This window comes from Danio aesculapii, chromosome 19 (assembly GCF_903798145.1).
Source record: "Danio aesculapii chromosome 19, fDanAes4.1, whole genome shotgun sequence".
NCBI lineage: Eukaryota > Metazoa > Chordata > Actinopteri > Cypriniformes > Danionidae > Danio > Danio aesculapii.
In genome coordinates this window covers 6,364,335-6,385,884 of record NC_079453.1, presented here as the reverse complement: position 1 = coordinate 6,385,884, position 21,550 = coordinate 6,364,335, and the positions used below count along the sequence as shown (strand labels likewise).

Sequence of the window (21,550 nt, the reverse complement as noted above, 5' to 3'; positions counted from 1 at the left end):
AGAAATCATGCATCACGTTTTAATCTTCTAAGCAAGGGCTTATTATGCAGTCCTGGCGCCATCTTGTGGATAGATCACGTCAACCGTCTTTGGCTAATGGACGCCGACTCTCTCTCTCAGAAATAATAAATACTTAAAATAGGCTCTATCCTTATAAATAAACTGTATAGTTGCAATCTAAACAACTATATTCTCGACTAAAAAGCCTTAAAAGCACATTGTTGTCTTGCAGCTGCAATATTTGTCAAACTGCCATGAGTTTATTGATCTGCTGTCACTCTATGTGGGCGGAGTAATACACAGAATATCACACTGCTATCAGCCAATCAGATTTCACAACCAGACAGAACTGTTGTATAAAATAGCATAATCTATTTTGCGGTGGCTCATAATTTTCGGTGCTATAATGGCGGCCGAAAATTCGATGCTCTAATGTCTCTAATATCAAAACCCTTCTAGATTCTCATTGTTGCACATTTCTGCTGTGTGATTGGCTCGTAGATCATTATAGAGTAAAAAAAGTCCAGAGCTTATCATTGTTATCGACATAAATTTTATCGTGATTCGATATAATATCGTTTATCGGCTCAGTCTTGATGTTGAAAACCTATATAACCATCCTTTGCTTTTAAAGAAGAGAAGAAAACACACTTGGAGACTCGATGTTGACGAAAGTAATGACAGCTTTAATATTCCATAACACTATTCTTTGACAGATTTGTCATGTTTTTTTTTTCCTCCATCTTTCTTTCGCCACAATAATCCCACAAAATGATGAAAAGAGAAGTCATCAGGGAGGAAGAGGAGTTCAGGAAAGGGGGAACAAGCCGAGTCATAACCACACAAAGGGAAAGAGACGAATAAAACGACGAGAAAAGAAACACAGTCGTGTGCGTTGGTGGAACGTTGCTACACAAATGTGAGTGAGTGAGTGAGTGAGTGAGTGAGTGTGTTTGTGTGCGAGTTGTTGAATCAGATCTGTCATTGTGATCGTTGCGTCTCTCTTCCTAAAGAACTGGACTCAGATCAGTCATTTTGCAGGAGAAGTGCGTCATTTCTGGTGCCGGACAGGTAGACACGCCCCCAAATGCATGCCATTGAAATAGGCGGGGTTTAGCATTCATGTTGAAGAAAGTTGTACACTGACATAGATATTTACATTAGATGTTGTCTACAGTTAGACTGTTGTCTTTGAGAAGGAATGCGTCAATAGAGCCGCCATTTTGGTACAGGGTAGCGCAGGGTACATGACATTTGTAATATTCAATAATTTAGGGTGGAAAGTATGCACATTGAGGCGCAGCCACTGTTATGTTATCAGCCACCCTTTATAAGTTACTTCAAAAACTAGTGGTTAGTCGGTGTTAGTGTGTCGACATGTGCACTCCGGCGACCCGAGTTCGATTCCCGCCTTGTGGTCCTGTGCCAATCCTTCCCCTCTCTCTGCTCCCACACTTTACTGTCAATATTCTCTACTGTCCTATCAATTAAAGTTGAAAACCCCGCAAAAATAATTATAAAATAACAAGCGGTTACTTCACTTAGGCGACAATAATACAAGTTTCGTAGCGTCCTCTCATATTTTATTTACATTGCTAATTTTATTAAAAAAAAAAACTAGCATAAGCCTAAAATTTTGTGCAAGTTGGTGCTACTTTGCCTTTGGTCAGTGCCGTAGGTGACTGTATTATCATCATCAATAACGTTACTTGTTGAACACAAAAGTTCATAACATACAAAATCGTACAAAACGAAATCGTACCAATGAAATGTATACGTTTATGCTTTGTTTGCTCGTTACTACACCTGTTCGCAGCGCAAAAGTCCAGCATCTTCACATTGGCTTTAGTCTTGACTAAGTGCTGGTGAATGACTTTTGTCCTGGTATTGACGCATGCTCAGGGCCCGTATGCAATATCTAGTTTATATATCTATGATACAGTGAAAGGTGTGATTTTTGAAATGGCAAAACATTCAATATAAGACAGTAGCTTAGTTTCCATCCAAAGATGCGAATTATATTATTTTTTATATTATTTTATGCGGAAAACAGAAATATGACATAAAGACGTGTGAATAAAGCAGCGTTTCCATCCAATGAGTGAAAATCGACACTTCCAGATTAACTGGCGCCAAATATTAAAATTAAAAACGTAATTTGTGGCGATAGAAGCTGCGTGAATCTTTTTTACAATTTTTTTTTTTTATAAATGACTTGCGCCTCAGAAGACATATGCCGATGTGCAATGAACGTTAGGAACGTTGGAGAACAGACGCTCTTGACAGTTCTGGAGGTAATTAATACTATAATATCACTAATACTGAAACGGCTGATCTCTTACAACAAAATCGAATGACTTTTTTAATGCGCATACTGAAATTTGTTCGTTAAAAGTGTTTCCATCGTAGTTTATGCGCATCAAATAAAAAGTTTATACTACTCATTTATGCGCATTTTCAAAACGTAAGCACATCTTGCGTTTCCATTAACCGTTTTATACCCATTTTGGATATGCGCATAAAAACGGTTGATGAAAACGCCAAGATGCTCTTAGGTTTTGAAAATGCACATAAATAAATAGTATAAACTAAAACACGTGGATGGAAACATAGCTAATGTTATGTTTTATTAGAGAAAGATCGACTGGAATGTCCAATGATGTCCAAACAACCAGATTTTGTTTTATTCAAATGTTGACTTTTTGAATGGAGAATATGGTACCATTTACATTATTATTATTATTATTATTATTATTATTAAACATATAAAATATAAATCCCCTCAATGTTCAAAATATGATTATGAGCTTGCTAACTATCACACCTAATAATGGCTCAGTTGTTTTAATATAAGGTGGCAAAAAATGATCCACTTCCCCTTTGAAATGAAGATCCAGGGTAAAAGAAAAGATCTAAGTACATTTTAAGAGTCATTGCATGAGAAAATCAGGCGGATGAGTGACAACTTATGTATTTGTTATATTATATGTTATATTAATGAGTATTAGAAGTGACGTGTGAGCTTACATTTTGCTTCATTCTCTTTTTTATTCTATATATCTTTATTTTATTATATATTTGTTATTATTTATTAGATTTTTTTGGCTCTCTTGATCTATGATGCTTCAGACAACAATAACGTCACATAATATGACATATTTTTCGCTCAGTGAGAAAGATATAAAGAGACTTGGTGGTGTTTTAAATAATGAAGCATTTTTGTGGAAACAAATATATATTTTACACAATATTTATCTTTTTTTTGTACTGAAATGAGTAAAACACTTTATATTTAAGTACATTTTTATTTTATTTGCATTTTTTACATTTTATTTTAATTTGAATTATTTTATTTTATTTTATTTTATTTTATTTTATTTTATTTTATTTTATTTTATTTTATTTTATTTTATTTTATTTTATTTTATTTTATTTTATTTTATTTTATTGGAATAACAGTTTTTCCTCAGCATGCTTTTGGGTCAAAGATGGACACAAATAACAGCATAAGAAAGAGTGTATTGTTTGATTGAAAAGCATCTAATGCCCTGGGCAAACTTCGTAAACTGTTCTTTAGAGTAAAGTCTACTCGCCCTTACATGTTTATCAATCTCAACCACGAATCTGAACACTACAATCTATTCAATTTAGCAGAATCCTACACCTTCTAAACATTCCTCTAACTACTTCCCTTTTAATCCTCTCTTTTTTCAAAAATCGATGTATTTTTTGCCTAGTTCTCATGCAATGAACCGTAAAAATTACACTGTATTTATTTCATTAATTATGTTGCAATATTCTTACTGTACATATATTGTTCACATCTAAATCTTAAGCTTAAATTGAAAGATTGCACCTGATTATAATAAACCTATATTCCATCTGAGTTCAAATCCATCTTGTTAATCTCAAGGTCTGTTTTCTAAATCATACGCATGCATATCCACCCTTTTTTTCATCAAGTAATTCTCTTGTGCATAACATATTGGTCTGTCCAGGATCCCCTGTGCATAATATTTGGTCTATCCAAGCCTGTCCGCAGTCCAGTTCCGTTTAAATACGTATTTCAAGTGTCTGAGTAAGTCGTTGTTTTGTATATCAGTGCAAATAGTGCTGTTTTTGAATGATTTAGGGGATGATCAAGGGTAGTCGGTCGCTTCAGTGCAGTACATACTCTGTTTGTCAGTTGTGAGATTTTTTTTTTTCAGTGTGTTGATGTCGGTATCACAGAGCGCTGGGGTTTCTGAAGTTGTGCCCGGCGAATCGAGCCTGATCTCCCAGTTCCTCTTCAATCCTGGAAGGCAGAAAAAACAGACGGAGATGGACATGGATTAATTATATGGGATGTGACTGAGAAAGAGCTGGAAGTCTCTAATCAACAGTACTTATCAGAGTAATTATTGCTTCTTTTTATGGACGCTGCTGTTTTACAGATGGTTTAAGTACAAGAGTCGAGTTTAGTTGAGTCATGTTCTGTTAAAAGACTGATGCACGATTGAAACCATTTAGATTGTGTTTCCATGGTAAAGTCTATGGTTGGTTGCCGGAGTGTTGTCATGATGTTTCTCTATAAAATATTTCTAAAATAAGAGAAAATGGCAAGAAATGCAATGTTTAACTCCCATTAAAACCCCATATTTTGTATTAAAGGGACAGTTCACCCAAAAAAGACTGACGCAAGATTAAAACCAAAGGCTTTTACAATTTGTTTCCATGTTAAAGTCAAGGGTTGTTTGCCAGAGTGTTGCTACAATGTTTCTCTATAAAATATTTAAAGGCAATAAAAATTTAAGGCAACCAGGATGTTTTTTTTACAATGTAGCGTTAAACAGTTGAGTTTTATCATTTTTTAATTCATTCAGTCGATTTCTGTGTCTGGTGGGAGTACTTTTAGCTTAGCTTAGCATAAATCATTGAATTAGATTAGACCATTAGCATCTTGTATAAAAAAAATCTAAAAATAAAAAAGTTTTGATCATTTTCCTATTCAAAGCTTGACTCTGCTGTTATTACATTCTCTACTAAGACGGACAGAAAATTAAAAACTGCTATTTTCTAGCTCAAAATGGCTACGAACCATACTCTCATTATAGTATAGTATGGTCTACTGTGGTAGAGCAGCAAAATTCCTTAATTATTATGACAGAATAAGAGTATAGTTTTTAGCCATATTGACCTACAAAATATCAACTTGTCATTGTCTTTCCTTATTTATTTATTTATTTTATCGTCTGAATGCTTAGAACATTACATTTCTTGCTTAGCGTTTCCTTTTTATTGCCAATAACAACAATTACAGCATTGCTAACAAAACTGAACGCACTCTTACCTCATTAGTTGGTTGTATTTGGCGAGACGCTCAGATCTACACGGAGCTCCTGTCTTTATCTGAAAAATAAAGAATGACGAAGTTAACATTTGTACAGCAAATCAACTCTAATGATTCTATGATAGTTTCATGAAACAAGCAAACAATTAATTTCCCATGAAATTAAAATAAAAAATTTACATGTTAGTTTCAGTCAGTGAGTTTTGAGGACATCTATATGTTTGTGCGCTCCAAATTTTGCATTTCAAAAGTTCACGCTTAGCTGATGATTGATTATAAAGCTTGTTTGGAATGCTGTCCCAGGAGAGAGCCCTGAGCTCATAAGATCCCCGAGCCCGGGGCTCCCTCCTGTTTGCAAGGCGAGAGGGGAGTTTGAGCTCAGGTAGATCTCGAGAACTCCCCTGCTGTAGTAGCTAATGAACAGATAGTGATTGCTCTTAAGAGATAACTACTTTCTAGGAGCATGTCTATGGTGCCGATTTGGATTAGTCAATTAACTTAAGTTGCATGTATTTGGACGGTGGGAGGAAACCGGGGAACCCAGGGGAAACTCGCGTGAGCACGGTGAGAACATGTAAACTTCGCACAGAAATGTCAGCTGGCTTGGTAAGGACTAAAACCAGTGATGTTCTTGCTATGAGGCAACAGTGCTAACCACTGGGCCACCGTGCCACCCTTCTAGGAAAGGAGGAGGAGTAGGGGTGGAAGGGGGGATTCTTCAGAACAAAGATGGCTGTTATACGGAACTTAGGGTATTTATAGCGGCTTCGGAATCGTCTGATTGGTGGATCATAAATTGGATCATGCGGGACCAGCCACAAGCAATCATAAGCAAGTGATCCTCTCGAAATTAGTTTAAAAATAAACTTCACCTAGGAAATATAAACCCGATGTAAACATGTAAAGCTTGCACTTTGTCACTTCACGTCACCTTATACTTTAGTTTCTCACCAAATCTTGACCAATCAAATTTTCTCTAGTATCTGTCATGCCCCGCCCCCTTCAAGATGCTTCTCATTTGCTTTTCATTTGATGCGTTGAGCTCAACCACTCTCACTGGCAGAGCTGTGATAAAACAAAACACTATTGGCTGCTTTTTAAAAAGGGGAGGAGCTATATTGTCCCACCCTCTCTTCATGTTTCAGTTGAGATTACGTCAAACATCCAATAAAACTGCACATTTCAAAGCACTTCACAGAACCTTTAATAAATAAAGCAAAATCTTCTAACTGTTTAAATGGTGAAATGTGTACCTGTCCAGTGCAGAGTCCCACCACTAGATCAGCGATGAAAGTGTCTTCTGTTTCTCCAGAGCGATGGCTGACCATCACACCCCATCCGTTAGCCTGAGCCAGCTTACATCTGAAGGAAACCCCATTAAAAAGTGAGATAATGCTGATACTAAACTAAATTTCCTGACTGTAGTTTTCAGCCACTCACGCTTGGATGGCCTCTGTGACGGAGCCGATTTGGTTGACCTTCAGCAGCAGGCAGTTGCACGCACGGTCCTCTGCTGCCTTCTCTATCCTCTTTGGGTTTGTGACAGTCAGGTCGTCGCCAACGATCTGGATCCCCACCGAGCCTGTCATGTTAGTCCAAGCGGGCCAGTCGTCCTGATCAAACGGGTCCTCGATGGACACCACTGTCAATTTCGACAGAAGCAAACATATGACAGAATATCTTGAGGTCAAATTTGCTGGTATGTACAGTAGGGATGTTCCAATCGGTGTTAGGGAAAGTTACTTATCATAGAGTAATGCATTACAATATTGAGTAACTCCCAAAAAAGTAACTAGTTGGATTACTTTTTGAAGTAAGTAATGTGTTCCGATGCTTGAGTAACTTTCTGAGCCCAGAGCTATAGCCATATATACAGATTAATGAAAGTTTGTATCAGTGATGTGTCCATGAACAACTCATAGTCCATGGGTTCAGATTAATGAGAACTTTCGGAAAAATCCAGTGCAGGATTTAACGTGACGACGCTCTTTTTAATTCAGCAATTACTTTTTTAAAGCTAATTAATTAAACTGAAAAGTAACGTACTGCGTAATGCGTTACCTCACTCGTTACGCTGCGGTCACTCTGGACTTTTCTCCCCATAGACTTCCATTCATACGCACGCGAATGCGTCAGATCGGAAAGGCAAGCTGTTGCGGCAAGTTTCGCAGTTCGCTGCATTGCAAAGTTCAAGCTTGGTGAACTCTGACTTGCGAAATCGCATCACTTGACAGTATAAGACCCATCGAGGATCAAAACATGACCTCTCTAGACTGAAATTTTAAATATGGACCAATCGCTTGCTTTTTTAAATGTCTAATCATCTTGTTTTATCCTGCCCCTTTTCGCAGCACCGTACGACAGAATTTCGCAAGCTCACACTCTAGAGTGACTGTGGCATTACATAGAAAATTCATAGTACCAAAAACTATAGAATACACAAGACATGTCACTCGTGGTGAATATGGTGAATAAAGCCCCACCTACTAGTACAGAAGCCAATCATCGATCGCTACATGGCGAATAAAGCCCGCCTTCTAGTACAGGAGCCAATCATCTATCGCTTTAGACATGATACTCGGGAGCACAGCTCGGACCAGATGTGAGTTTCTGCAGATTTTGTGTGACTTGGATGTTTAGAAATGAAACTAAATAGACAGCTGTTGTTTATTTTTTTTGGTGATTCCTAATATGAAATGTAATCGTAAGCTTGGCAAGCAGTTTTGGAGAATTTGATGTTTCCCTATTCAGACAGGATGCCCGAGCATACTGCCCGAGAGGTGTTTCAAAGATGGCCGCTGAGTAAAATGACTTGCCTTAAAGGGACTTTGGTATTACATAACTTCCGTTACTTGTAATGCATTACCCTCAGCACTGGTTCCGATACCCTTTTACTCTTCCCGATACCGATTCTAATATCTAAGCTCAGGTTATCGGCCGATACAGAGTATTGAACTGATACCTGGGTGCGTATCTGTAGAAACAGTTGTGTAAACTACTAGTAGCCTTGTATAAATTGACAGAATAAATTGACAGTGTGCTTCAGAATGATCCATTAATGAAATATGAACAAATACATGCAGTGAACTAGAGAATTTTTATTATCTGACATTTTGATTATCAGACATTCGACAGTTATATTATTTACTGTACTCTACTGAAACAAGTTCAGCCACAAATCAATCCTTGTAAAACAACAATCAAAATGTGTAATGTTGGAATTTATTTGAGCAGGTTGTTTTGTTTATGGCTTCTAATGCTTTCAAGAAGACTAAAAAAGAAATCTCCAAAGAAAAACTACATGGAAAATGTGTCTGCATAACTATTTTCTGAAGTGAACATGCTCTATACAAGTTTTAAACTTATTAATGAAGCATAGTACACTGAAAAATATCCGTAAATTAGCAGTTTTCTGTATTTCATGTTTTTATTTATGCTTTTGAACTGCATTATGGTACTTCAATCTTTCTTCCAACAACTTTTAACCTTGAAAAGTTGATGAACATTTTTAGTAGTTGAAAGTGATATATTGTCTGGGTTGGTGTTGTATATTAAGGTACAAAAACCTTGTAATAAACTAATAAACTCTTGTAATAACAGATTTATTTCTCTCTATATATTTATTATTTCTTACTAAAATGTCAATAAAAGTCACTTTGTTAAAGTGTAGAAATTTTCAACATCAAAAGTCGACAGAGCAGAGATTAACATCCCATAATGCAACTCAAGACTGTAAATAAATGTAAAAAACTTAAATATTTAAATGTCAAAATCTGTACATTTTACTGCGTTTACAATTTACCCGGAAAGTCGTTGATGAACGTCTGGTAGATCTCTAGAAGCTCGTCGCTGCTGATGTGTCTGTCTGCATTTGGAGGCGACTTGAAGTCAAGGTCGTACTTCCCTTCACTGTAAAACTCAGACGCTGCTACATCCATCCCGATCACAACTTTATCTGTGAATCCGGCCTTATCTATGGCTGTCTTTATCAACTCAAGCGCTGTGAGAATGATACAGAGGAGACAACACAATAAAATTGCATTGTCAAACTTATCCCGATAATTAAGGAGTAATTAATAACAGAATTGACATTCTTGGGTGAACTAACCCCTTTAAAACAATGTTCATTTAGAAATTGCGAGTCATTTTCGCAAACCGTTACAAGAAAAGAGCATGTAGCATTGAATTATACTGTTAGCGATTTTTGGAAATTACACAGTATTTAACAGTAATATGAACTGTTTTACTGTACCACAGTATGTTACTGCATTGTAAAGCTGCATCGTGAGAATTACTGTTTATTTTATTTATTTTTGTGTGTGTAAAAGTAGCCCTTTATTTACAGAAAAATAAACAAGCTGAATCAATAACAAAAGAGGAAGCAGAGAGCTACAAGTACACAGAATACATGAGAAATTAAACAAGGCACAGGTGAACACAATATGTATAGAAACAGAGAATGATAGGAACCCAGCTAATGTTCTCTGTTTCTATAAAGTATACCTATTGTGTTCTATTACTGTATATTTTACAGTATAGATATACATAGCATTCTGTAAATACATACACGGCAAAATAAATGGTGCTGTAAATGTAAGTACAATACTTTTAAGTTACTAACAAACTGCTGCCAGTAAGTTACTGTACACTACCTGAAAAAAGTCTTGTCGTCTATGCAAGGTTTTGAAACGGCAAATAAAAACTTCACTTCTAGTTGATCGTTTGGTATCAGAAGTGGCTAATATGAAAGGCAAAGGCCTCTAGATTACGCTTATTTTACCACAATAAAATATGGTCATGCCTTGATTTTTAATTATTTAATTAGGACAGTAAGGTCTGACTTTGCTGAGACAAAAGTCTTGTTACTTAACAGAAAAACTGTACAGTATAGAATATAAAGTAGAAAAAGAGTTAATATTGTGTCTGACTCCATCATGAGCTTGGAGGACTGCATCCATACATCTCTGCAATGACTCAAATAACATAATAATAAAGTCATCTGAAATGACAAAGAAGGCGTTCTTGCAGGAGTTCATCAGGATTCATCTTCAATGTCTCCTCTTTAATCTTACCCCAGACATGCTCAATAATGTTCATGTCTGGTGACAGGGCTGGCCAATCCTGGAGCACCTTGACCTTCTTTGCTTTCAGGAACTTTGATGTGGAGGCTGAAGTATGAGAAGGAGCGCTATCCTGCTGAAGAATTTACCCTCTCCTGTGGTTTGTAATGTAATAGGCAACACAAATGTCTTGATACCTCAGGCTGTTGATGTTGCCATTCACTCTGCAGATCTCTTGCACACCTCCATACTGAATGTAACCCCAAACCATGATTTTTCCTTCACCAAACTTGACTGATTTCTTTGATAACCTTGGATTCATGCGGGTTCCAATACGTCTTCTGCAGTATTTGTGATGATTGGGATGCAGTTCAACAGATGATTCATCCAAAAAATCTACCTTCTGCCACTTTTCCAAATGATCAACTAGAAGTCAAGTTATTATTTGTTCCTCTTACAACTAGGATTGACGACAATACTTTTGTCAGGTCGTGTAGAATCTACAGGAAATTGTTAACCGCGTACGACTGAAAGCATATTTTCTTGTAAACGCACTTCATATTTAACAACAACTTTCACATCCCACCTTCACTGTTCTCCAGGATATTTGGCGCGAAACCTCCCTCGTCCCCGACATTGGTGGCATCCTGGCCATATTTCTCCTTGATGACACCTTTCAAGGTCTGGTAAAGTTCAGCCCCGACCCGCAGCGCGTCACGAAAAGACTCCGCACCCACTGGAAGAACCATGAACTCCTGCATGGCCAGTTTGTTTCCAGCATGTGAGCCTCCGTTGATCACGTTAAACGCCTGACAGATGACAGAGATGATGTGCTTAGTCAGTTCATTTCCACAAATAATCAAGAGAAAATACCAACAGTGCTGAATTATTATCTTGCGCACTGAAGTCATGAAACAGAGTAATGAGTTTTCTTACAGGAACTGGCAGCACTAGTTCTGTGTTTCCTGCCAGATCAGCAATATGACGGTACAGGGGGACGCCTTTTTCTGCCGCACCAGCCTTGCAGATGGCAAGAGACACTCCCAGGATGGCGTTAGCACCAAACTGGGCTGCAGACATTATGGAAGGAGAGAAATTATACAGTAGATATATATGGATAAGACATGAGGGTGAGTAATTAATAACTATTTAAATATTTGGGTGAACTAACCCTTTAAAAAGTGGAGTACATACAATGTTCGTTTAGAAACTGCAAGTCATTTTCACAAGCAGTTACAAGAGCATGTAGCATTGAATAAAATAAAATAAATAAATATATATAGAAACCCACAGGTGGATTATTTTTAGTTTTTAAATGAAACCAAGGAACAACAAGGTGGCTCAGTACGATTGCCTCACAGCAAGAAGGTTGTTGGTTCAAGTCCCGGCTGGGCCAGTTGGCATTTTTTGTGTGGAGTTTGCATTTTCTTCCCGTGTGTCACAATCATCAGCGATCTAATCCTTGTAGATCACTGGTAAACACCCAGATCGATATAGAACAACAAATCCGCCATTATATGGACTACAGTTCCAGTCATGCACTGCTCACACGCACCTGTTCCGGATTCCGCTGACTGCAAACACAGCCAGAGGATTGTTATTGACTGATTACATGGACTTTAAATACAGCGCACACACACGTCTTGGCTGAGTCTTGCTCAACTCTACTGTGAACAGTTTCCTTTGCCTTGTCTTGCTGTGTTTGACCCTCACTTTGTTTTATTGTTTATTCCTGTCTGCTGCCTGCCTTTGACCATCTGCCTCTTTATTGACCACAACTCTGGATTTTCCTGTTTACATCTGTTTGCTCTTGTGTTGACTGTTGCTTGCCTGACTATTCTCCTAATAAACCCTGCATTTGGATCTGCACTCCGTTGTCAGCATCCCATTCACATAACAAAAGACTCAGCCAAGATGTGTGTATGTGCGCGCGTTGTATTTAAAGTCAATGTAATCAGTCCATAAAGATACTCCGGCTGTGTGTGTGTGTGTGCAGTCAGCGGAATCCAGAACAGGTGCGTGTGAGCAGTGCATGACTGCATCTGTAGTCCACATAATGGCGGATTTGTAGTTCTAAACCGATCTGCGTGTTTACCAGTGATCTACATGGACTAGATCGCTTATGATTGTGACACCGTGTCCGCTTTCCCCCACAGTACAAAGACATGCACTATAGATGAATTGGATGAACTAAATTGGCCGTAGTCTGTGTGTGTTTGTGAATGTGAGAGTGTATAGGTGTTTTCCAGTACTGGGTTGCAGCTGGAAGGGCAACCACTGTGTAAAACATATGCTGAAATAGTTAGTGGTTCATTCCGCTGTGGTGACCCCTGATAAATAAGGGACTAAGCTGAAGGAAATTTAATTAATGAATTATGGCCTGTATGGCTCATTTAGCAAATTATTTATATGGATATATTTTATGTTTATTTTTTTCTCATTCAAGGTCAGGTGTCACCAATCTTGTTCCTGGAGGTCCGGTGCCCTGCAGGGTTTAGCTCCAACTTGCCTCAACACACCTGCCTGGGTGTTTCAAGTATACCTAGTAAGACCTTGATTAGCCTGTTCAGGTGTGTTTGATTAGGGTTGGAGCTAAAATCTGCAGAACACCCTCCAGGAACAAGTTTGGCGATCCCTGTTCTAGATCATCGAATGTTTTAATCATTTACTGAAGTACAGCACTAAACATGCGGCTGAATAAGTACATAAGTAAGTCACTGATTTGGAAATGTCATTTTATAATTTCAAGTTTGTGGAAATCCAAACACGATTGGTCAGACTCTGTTTGAAGATTACCAAAACAAACAAATATTTTCAGTGGATTAACTTGCCCGGATTAATTAAACAAGGAACAGGTGAACACAATAGGTGTAGAAACAGAGAATGATGGAAACCCAGTTAATGTTCTCTGTTTCTATAAAGTGTACCTATTGTGTTCTATTACTGTATATTTTATAGTAAAGATATGCATAGCGTTCTGTAAATACGTATACAGCAAAATAAATGGTTCTGTAAATGTAAATACAGTATTTTGCTGTAACTGATTTACAGTACTTTTTATGTCACACGGCCTTTAAACTACTGTAAGCCTTAAAAATATGATTTTTTTTTATATTGTACTCACATTTGTTCTCCGTGCCGTCCATTTCGATCATCATGTTGTCCAGTTTCTCCTGTTCCATCACACTGATCTCCTAAAGTTCACATCATGAAGATATAAAACTCTCCAGGTTAATAATAATAGTAACAATACAGCACTTGATTGATGCTTGTTAAAAACATGAATTCATTAACCCTGCTGTTGTCAAATGAGTCTTGTCAATCAGAAAAAAAAACAATCACCAATTATCACAAATCCTCATAAAGACTATTGTAGCATGTTTAGGCTCCTTAGCTTTCGCATTGTAGAGTGAAGATTAAGAAATAAAAAAGGACATGAAAAGAACGAAAGAATGAAATGTGTATAATCATAATGAAAATCGAGACCTGGATAATAGGAGATTTTGTGTCTCTGCCATTGGTAGATTTGAAGCAGCTGTTTTAAAATCTCCTGTTATAAGTAAACGGGGTGTAAATTATGAATAGAAAACATGGTTTAAAAAGTGCAGGGGTGGGATCTGATTCTGATCCCGTCTGATCGGAATCTGATCTGTAAAACAAACAAACAAACAAACAAACAAATAACAAATAATTCCATTAACACTTATTTGGAATTAAACTGTGAAAAAAAAGTCAGATCGAAAATTATTGGGAAAGAAGCGGGGAGAACATCTGGAGGAGGAAACTGCATGGGATGAGAAAACACAAGAGGCTGTAAAATAATGTAAATCATAATGAAAATGTATTAAATAACAAATGTAGCTATAGATACGTCCATTTTAACAAAATATTGCAGATGTAAATACAAGTTAAGAATGTTTCCTATACAGTTTCCAAAATTTCACTGCTGATGTACATAAATGTAATTAAACCTTAAAGGTGCTGTATGTAAGTTTTTGACACTTCGAAAGCATAAAAGTACCATATTCTGCTTTGAAAATGTGTCTTCCATGCCAGAACGTCCGTCTTTGTTTTGGTCATTTAACCCTGCCAGTTTAGCAAATGATATTTCAGTACCTTGGGTTGCCTTGGTGGAAAACAGCATGATTCATTCACTTAGTCATGAAGACTCTCAAAGTGTGCAACGTAAACATTAAATGAGCAGGTCATATTGTAACTCTGTGTCCTAACAACACACTACGTGACGAGATTCGCAGTGATAATAAATTTGGCTGTTTGCACCAGACGAAACACGACAGAAATTTAAATGTAGCCGTTTTGACGCACAGAATAGTGCACTCACTGCACTCTAACGAAATGGTAAGGGTTATAATCGAATTATTACATATTAGACCTTTTCAACATCATTAAATGTAGATGCTGAATCGCTGATATGTGTTGGTTCGCACTGAGTCACAGTTCTAATGTTCAATTTGAGACGGTTTATTTTATTTTCAAGATCTGAGGTGAATATCTGCTGCTGCTTTCAGTAGTATGGCAATAAATATCATGTGAAATGGCATTCATAGTCACATTATTAGCATTTAACACTGAATAAAGCGCATGAGGTGATCACTGTCAGTTTTCTGTTGCTCAGCTGCAAGAAACAGAAGCTGTTTCTAAAATATAAATTTCAGGTGTTGGTTAGAGCAAAAACTCCTTTTAATATGGAAAATATTCCTTCTATCTCGTGCCATTGCTTTTAGTTTGAACACGGTTTAAATCAGTCTTAAATCAGCCTTTAGGCTTAACAGTCAGGCTCTTGTTGTTGTCGTCAATCTGGCAACCTGCGCTTGCGTCGAGCCGAGCGAAAATGTGTTTTGGACCAGGAGTGCTAGTTTAACCACTGGGTGTCAAACTTACATATTGCACCTTTAATAATGACATAATTATCATTATTATAATTAATTATCTTGAAGTTTAGATAAAATTTTGATTGTTTATTTTCAAATATTTCCCAAGTGATGTTTAACAGAGCAAAGTTTTTTATTTTTCGGCTTAATATTATAAGCCACCTTAATCTTTTTTTTTTTTGATTGGCTACAGAATAAACCAACCCAGATTCATTCTGAAAATGTAGTCCCGCAAACGTTTCTGGAGACCAAGAAATATGTCCCGCGTGGTACGTATTTTTGCAGTTTTTGTTTTCGCGAATCCGCGAGAGGCCACTGTGTGCACTTTTTTGCTTCACAAATGTCTCTCACGAGTTCCGTTCGCACCCGCGCACACGCTGTTCTCGCGTAAACCCACCAGAGGTCACTGTCGAACGACCATCTGTCCGACTCGCTGAATGATTGACTGTGCGACAGGCCAATCGGCCGGCCGAGCCGCCCTCCTTCTTCCCTAAACCCAACCAATTTTACCGATTGACCTGCCTGCTTACTTCCTTAAACCCAACCAACAATTTACAAAAGCCGTCCAGAAAAATCAGCCCTCGTCTGATTTTTTTTTTTACCACGTTTTCGGATTTTACCACATTCTCACCCTGTTATGAACTTGTTCACTGTATTTCTTGGATTCTGTTTTTGTCTTACTTGATTTCTGGAGCTGCTCTTCCCCGGACTCAAACCCGGTCATCGTCGTCGTGGTCAGCTCCTCTCTGCGTCTCAAGTCCGCCGACGTACAGGACAAGCTAACTTGACAATCTGGTTGCGGCGGGAAAGCCCTCCACACAAAGGTAAGCGGTCAGCCAGTAAGCGCTAAAAGGAACGGTGTCATACCGCCCCGTAGCGTTCGCTTAAAAAATTAAATGCAGCCATACGTACCTCCGGCTACATAATTCGCGGTCTCCAGAAACGTCTGCAGGACTACGTTTTCAGAATGAGCCTGGGTTGGAATAAACTGTTGTCCACTTACTTGCCTAGGTTACCAAATTAGCATAGTTAAGCCTTTAAATGTCACTTTAATACTAGTATCTTGAAAAATAAATAGTAAAATATTATGTACTGTAATTATGTTGCATTTTAATTTCTCCTCTGGCCAAACGTCTTGTGCAGAGCTGCAGTCTCAGCGGCGGAGGCTATGGTTTTACATATATATATATATATATATATATATATATATATATATATATATATATATATATATAAAACCATGCCTAATATCCGATGGCTAGAAAGTGATTAATTTTTTATAAATTGTTAAAATTTTGGTATTTGTGATGCAGCAAGCCCAGAGAGTGTAGTGTACACCATGATTTTATATAGAATTCACTTTAATGTGTGATATGGCCATAAACAAATATTTTCTCAATTCAAATGAGTAGTGGCTTAGACCCGGAAACTGTATTACATACGTCACGACTTAACAAGCAGATCCTCTACATTAAAGAGCACTTGGAAAATATTTTAAAACTAATTTTGTCTTCAAGTGTCTATACATGAAACCTGTGACTTATTTGTTTCTTTATTTTATTTTAATTTCATAGAAATTAATCTGCTAAGCTTAGGTAATCTTTTCCAGAATTAAGCAAACACACACAGATCGCAGTTTATAATCCTTCTGATGCTGGTTGAATTCTGATTGTTTGATTATTTATACTAAAATGTGCTTTATTTCACTTACAGACGCAATGATGGCCGGCCCAAGAGTGTCATTAATGTGTCCGACAGCCTTCAGTACACCTTAAAACATGGGTCAAGACGGATCAAATTAAATATCAATAGTACAAGGTGTCAAAAAAAGAGATCTTTTTAGTTTTATCCAATCCCTAAGTAGTCTTTGAATGCTGACCTTTGCCATTATAGCGGCTCTTGTCTCCGTCTCGGAGTTCCAGAGCCTCGTAGATGCCTGTGGATGCTCCGCTGGGCACCGCAGCCCTAAACAGACCTGAAAACACATTAAACATTTATTATTACCAAACCATATTCTTCCATTTATGCCTTTTTCCAATATGCTTTCAAGAGGAACTTATTTTTAATGGACATTTGTGGAGGAATTCATTTTTTAAATGACTCTTATAGTTGAAGTCTGAATTATTAGCCCCCCTGAATTATTAGCCCCCCGTTTTTTATATAAAAAATTTTATGCTTTTATTTTAGATGAAATAAACAAATAAGACTTTCTCCAGAAAAATATATATATAATATCGGACATACTGTGAAAAATTCCCTGCTCTGTTAAACATCATTTAGGAGATATTTGAAAAAGAAAACAATTGAAAACATTCTGACTTCAGCTGTATATTGAACTGTACCACATATTGTTTTGCATGTATTAGCAAGCCGGCTTATGCTATTCTGCTGAGTAGAGAGACTGTATTGATTCACCTTTATCGGTTCTCAGGTCCACCTCCACTGTAGGGTTTCCCCGAGAGTCCAGGATTTCCCTGGCAATGATGCTTACAACAGACATCCTTAAAGACAAGAGAAAAAACAGAGAATTGATAAGCAAACTTCTACTTTTCTCAATCTCAATATGTTGTTCAGACATTGTTTATGGCATTTATTTTAAAGTAATACTCCACTTTTAAAAAAAAATAAGTTCATTTACAGCTCCCCTAAAGTTAAACAGTTGAGTTTTATCATTTTTAAAATCTATTCAGACATTCAACAGGTCTGGCAGGAGCACTTTTAGCTTAGCTTAGCATAAATCATTTAATTGGATTAGACCATTAGCATGTCACTCATAAATGGAAATTGTATTGTTTTCCTATTTGAAGCTTGACTCTTCTGTTTTTATATTGTGACAGACGGAAAATGAAACGTCTGTTATATCAGTGTGCCTGTTGTAGCCATATGGTACGGTGGAATGTAAAGGTCTACCACTTAAGAGGATTGCAGAGAACACAGCTCTGTGAACTTTTGGTTCTGACCACAATTGTTTTAGTATTGCAATCGCCGGATTTCCAATTATTTATGATGTTTTCTTACAGGGACGTAAATAAAAAAAAGTAACTGGTAAGTTACTGACAGCTGTTTGACACTATTCTCTGCACCTTCCAGGGCAGTTAGGGACCACAGACACACACACATCGTGAAATGCGGAGGTTTTTTCCCCATTCGTCATATGGTATCAAATACCATTAAAACTACACTCTTCGTTGGCGCCAGTGGTGTAGTGGTTAGTGCGTCGACACATGGCACTCCGGTGCTCACAGTGACCTGAGTTCAATTCCTGCCTCACGGTCCTATGCCGATTCTTCCGCTCTCTCTGCTCCCCATGCTTTCTTGTAAATACTCTCTACTGTCCTATACAATAAAGCTATACAAAAAACTACACTCTTCCAGCAGTTCCTCACATCCAATATCTCGTTTGTCATGGCGGACATACATAAAATGTTCCAGATGAAAGTGAAAGTGCCAAACTGCAGTTAAAGTCAACAAATTAAAAATGAAACACCCGAAATTACATGAAACTCCGGAGGAAACATGGAGAGCATGAAACTCCGGAGGAAACATGGAGAGCATGAAACTCCGGAGGAAACATGGAGAGCATGAAACTCCGGAGGAAACATGGAGAGCATGAAACTCCGGAGGAAACATGTAGAGCGTGGTGACGCAATGACATTTATCGAATTATGTGCTATAGCACGTAAAATAAAAGGAACATTAGAAAAGCAACTTATGTAATAACCATCATATTATTCCCTTAGATAAAGGCAAATAATTTGATTAATAGGGCTGGGCGATTAATCGAAAAGAAATAGAATTCGACATTCAGAACCTATGATAAGTAGGACGATGAACTCATTCTTGACTTTGCAGCACATTGACGATGACTGGAAGCTGTGCCAGAGATGCCTTAAGATGGCATATAAAACTATGAGGGCCAAAAAATTAAGAAATAAATAAAATAATCATTCATTAATCGTAATCGAGTTGGGATGTTCAGTTAATCAAGATTTTGGTTTTAAAATCACCCAGCCCTATTGATTACCGATGTCCATGTAACGTAGTCATTTTCCTACAGGTGACTGTCAGCTTGGTCTGTACCAGACTTTAATCAAACCAAACCTGCAAAGTGTGAACACACCCTTAGGCTTCAGGATTTTGACAGCTGGACCAGAAAATTTAAAAGGAATTAGTATTACCATTTGCTATTCAATAAAAAAATAGGTAACACTAGTTTACCCACCAATTCTTACCATTAATAATGGCTTATTACTTGTTATTAGTACTTATAAAGCACATATTCTGTTCTGTGTTGACCTTTTTTTACATCCCAAATCCTACCTAGTACTCAAAACTAACTACTAGCTATTAATAAACAGCAAATTTAAGTTTATTGAGGCAAAATCGTAGTTAATGTTATATAAAGAATAACGTGTGACTGAAAAAAATAGTATGGAGAAAATGACAAGACTATGAATATTATATAATATTTAAAATATACACTATAATTCTTCAAAATAAGCCCACAAACATGCATGAAGTGACCGCCATCTTTTTTAGACTTAACACTTAGCATCTCTGCAAACGCGTCAGGAGATGTCAATCAATATGATGGTGCCTTTAAAAAACGGCTGTGTTTTTCTGGAACATTCAGTCCCGTCTTTTGTAGAGCAGTGAGAGAAACTGCTCAAGCATCGACATGGAGATGCCTGAGCTGGCAGCCAATGGAAAAGCAGAACATGCGAAATGCATCCTAAATATGCTACAACCGACATGGGCGCGCGCACGTGTCACCTTGTTAATGCAACGGGCGACCACCAGCACCGATAGCGACCGAGGAGGAGGGCCTTTATTAGGGATGACAACAGTGGAATGTTTGCCCGCAGGTGCTCAGGTTATGATCAAGCATCTAAATCCGGATGAGGCTAATTTGCCAATGTGTGTGTGTGAGGGAGAGCGTGTGTGGTACTGCAGCAGATATACGGGGAGGAGGGGGCGGACGGGTGGGGTGCATATAGCGCAGAAAGTGGCGTGATGGGGCAAGAACAAGATAAATATTTTAACATGCCTTTGGCGAAAAGAAGAGCTTTCTGAAATGGAGCATCGAAGCGAGTAGTAAGTAGTGGGTTGTTCACGAGCGATTCGTTTTTGTGTTTTTTTTTCGCGCGTGTCACGTGACTAATATACGAATAACTCCGTACGACTCGTGATTTTTTTTGTGTGTTTCTTATCTTTTCCTGCATAAATAGTTGCAATTTAATCATATATGTGTTCGTTTAGGGGTAAAAAATATAATATTTCGATTAAACTTCGGTTAAATTAGTGAAAACTGTATTCATCAAGATCAATTCAGTCAATTGACCCACTCTTACATCACAAATGAGAACAGATTGGACACACACTGACAACACACACTCAGAGGCAATATAGAAACCGTGATGCAAACACATAGTGCGATATCCATCTGCCTGACCCCTTAGCTAACCAGCGGACACCAAAAAATAAAAATAAAAATGCCACCCAAAATCAAATCCAGCATAAGAAGTGACACCTCTCACAAGAGTCAATAGCTTTCTAATCTAACTGGAACATTCACAAATCAATACAGATCAAGCATACAGAATAATTAGCGTATACCTCATGACCTCAATGACCCCATGAGAGAGGATAGAAAAGAGCAGCCTAAAAAGATGTCAAATATAAAGGCTTCCTACCTGCCGTCAGTGCGTGTAGCCTTGCGAGAGGCAAGCCTGGAAGTGTGAAACTGCGGAAGAGAGAGGAAAACAGAGCGAGGGTGGGAGGAAAGCAGAATGAGAGCGAGATGAGAGGAGAAACAGAAGGGGGAGGGGATGAAAAGATGAGTCAGAGGAAGATGCTGAGAATTAGAGAGGAGAGAAACAGGAGGATGAGTAGGTCAAGGCGACTGATTAATAAGCGGGAACAAGGGACCCGGGAAGAGGAGGGGAGACAACAAACACAGGGTGCTGCAATGCTCCTCTGTGCATGACAGCTGGTAAAAATAGATGCAAGGAGGAACTGGGTTTAAAAGATGCTGAATCTGCCTGCATTAGTTGCGAATGCTGAAAATGTTAAAACGTGGTGGTGGTGGAATGAGGATTTTAGGTAGCCCAACTTTGTGTTTTTTGGTGTATTTTTAAAATTTGAGTTATTTTACAGGATGTTTTTTTACAATAAAAAGAATAGTTCAGTATTATTAGTCCTCCTGTTAAATTTTCATTTTTATATATTTCTAAACGTAATAGTTTTAGTCAACCCAGGCTCATTCTGAA

At 37.7% G+C, this 21,550-nt stretch overlaps 1 protein-coding gene across 1 annotated transcript; it reads right to left on the bottom strand.

Annotated features, from left to right (window-relative positions):
• Positions 1–744: 744 nt before the first annotated feature.
• On the bottom strand, positions 745–21,104 carry eno2 (enolase 2). The gene is made up of 12 exons (XM_056479864.1): positions 20,975–21,104; positions 17,697–17,782; positions 17,161–17,256; positions 16,993–17,051; positions 13,514–13,583; positions 11,326–11,459; positions 10,976–11,198; positions 9,132–9,329; positions 6,770–6,971; positions 6,583–6,691; positions 5,330–5,388; positions 745–4,294 (listed from the first exon to the last, which is right to left on the bottom strand). Exons 2-12 carry the CDS (start codon positions 17,779–17,781, stop codon positions 4,225–4,227), a joined length of 1,305 nt encoding a protein of 434 aa, XP_056335839.1. The 5' UTR covers position 17,782; positions 20,975–21,104; the 3' UTR covers positions 745–4,224.
• Positions 21,105–21,550: the final 446 nt, after the last annotated feature.

Coding starts and splice junctions, on each gene's coding strand:
- eno2 (XM_056479864.1), bottom strand. CDS start 17,781: ATGTCTGTTGTAAGCATCATTGCCAGGGAAATCCTGGACTCTCGGGGA. Junction 17,052..17,160: donor GAGCCGCTATAATGGCAAAG/GTCAGCATTCAA, acceptor CCATGTTTTAAG/GTGTACTGAAGGCTGTCGGA. Junction 6,692..6,769: donor GTCACAGAGGCCATCCAAGC/GTGAGTGGCTGA, acceptor GGTTTCCTTCAG/ATGTAAGCTGGCTCAGGCTA.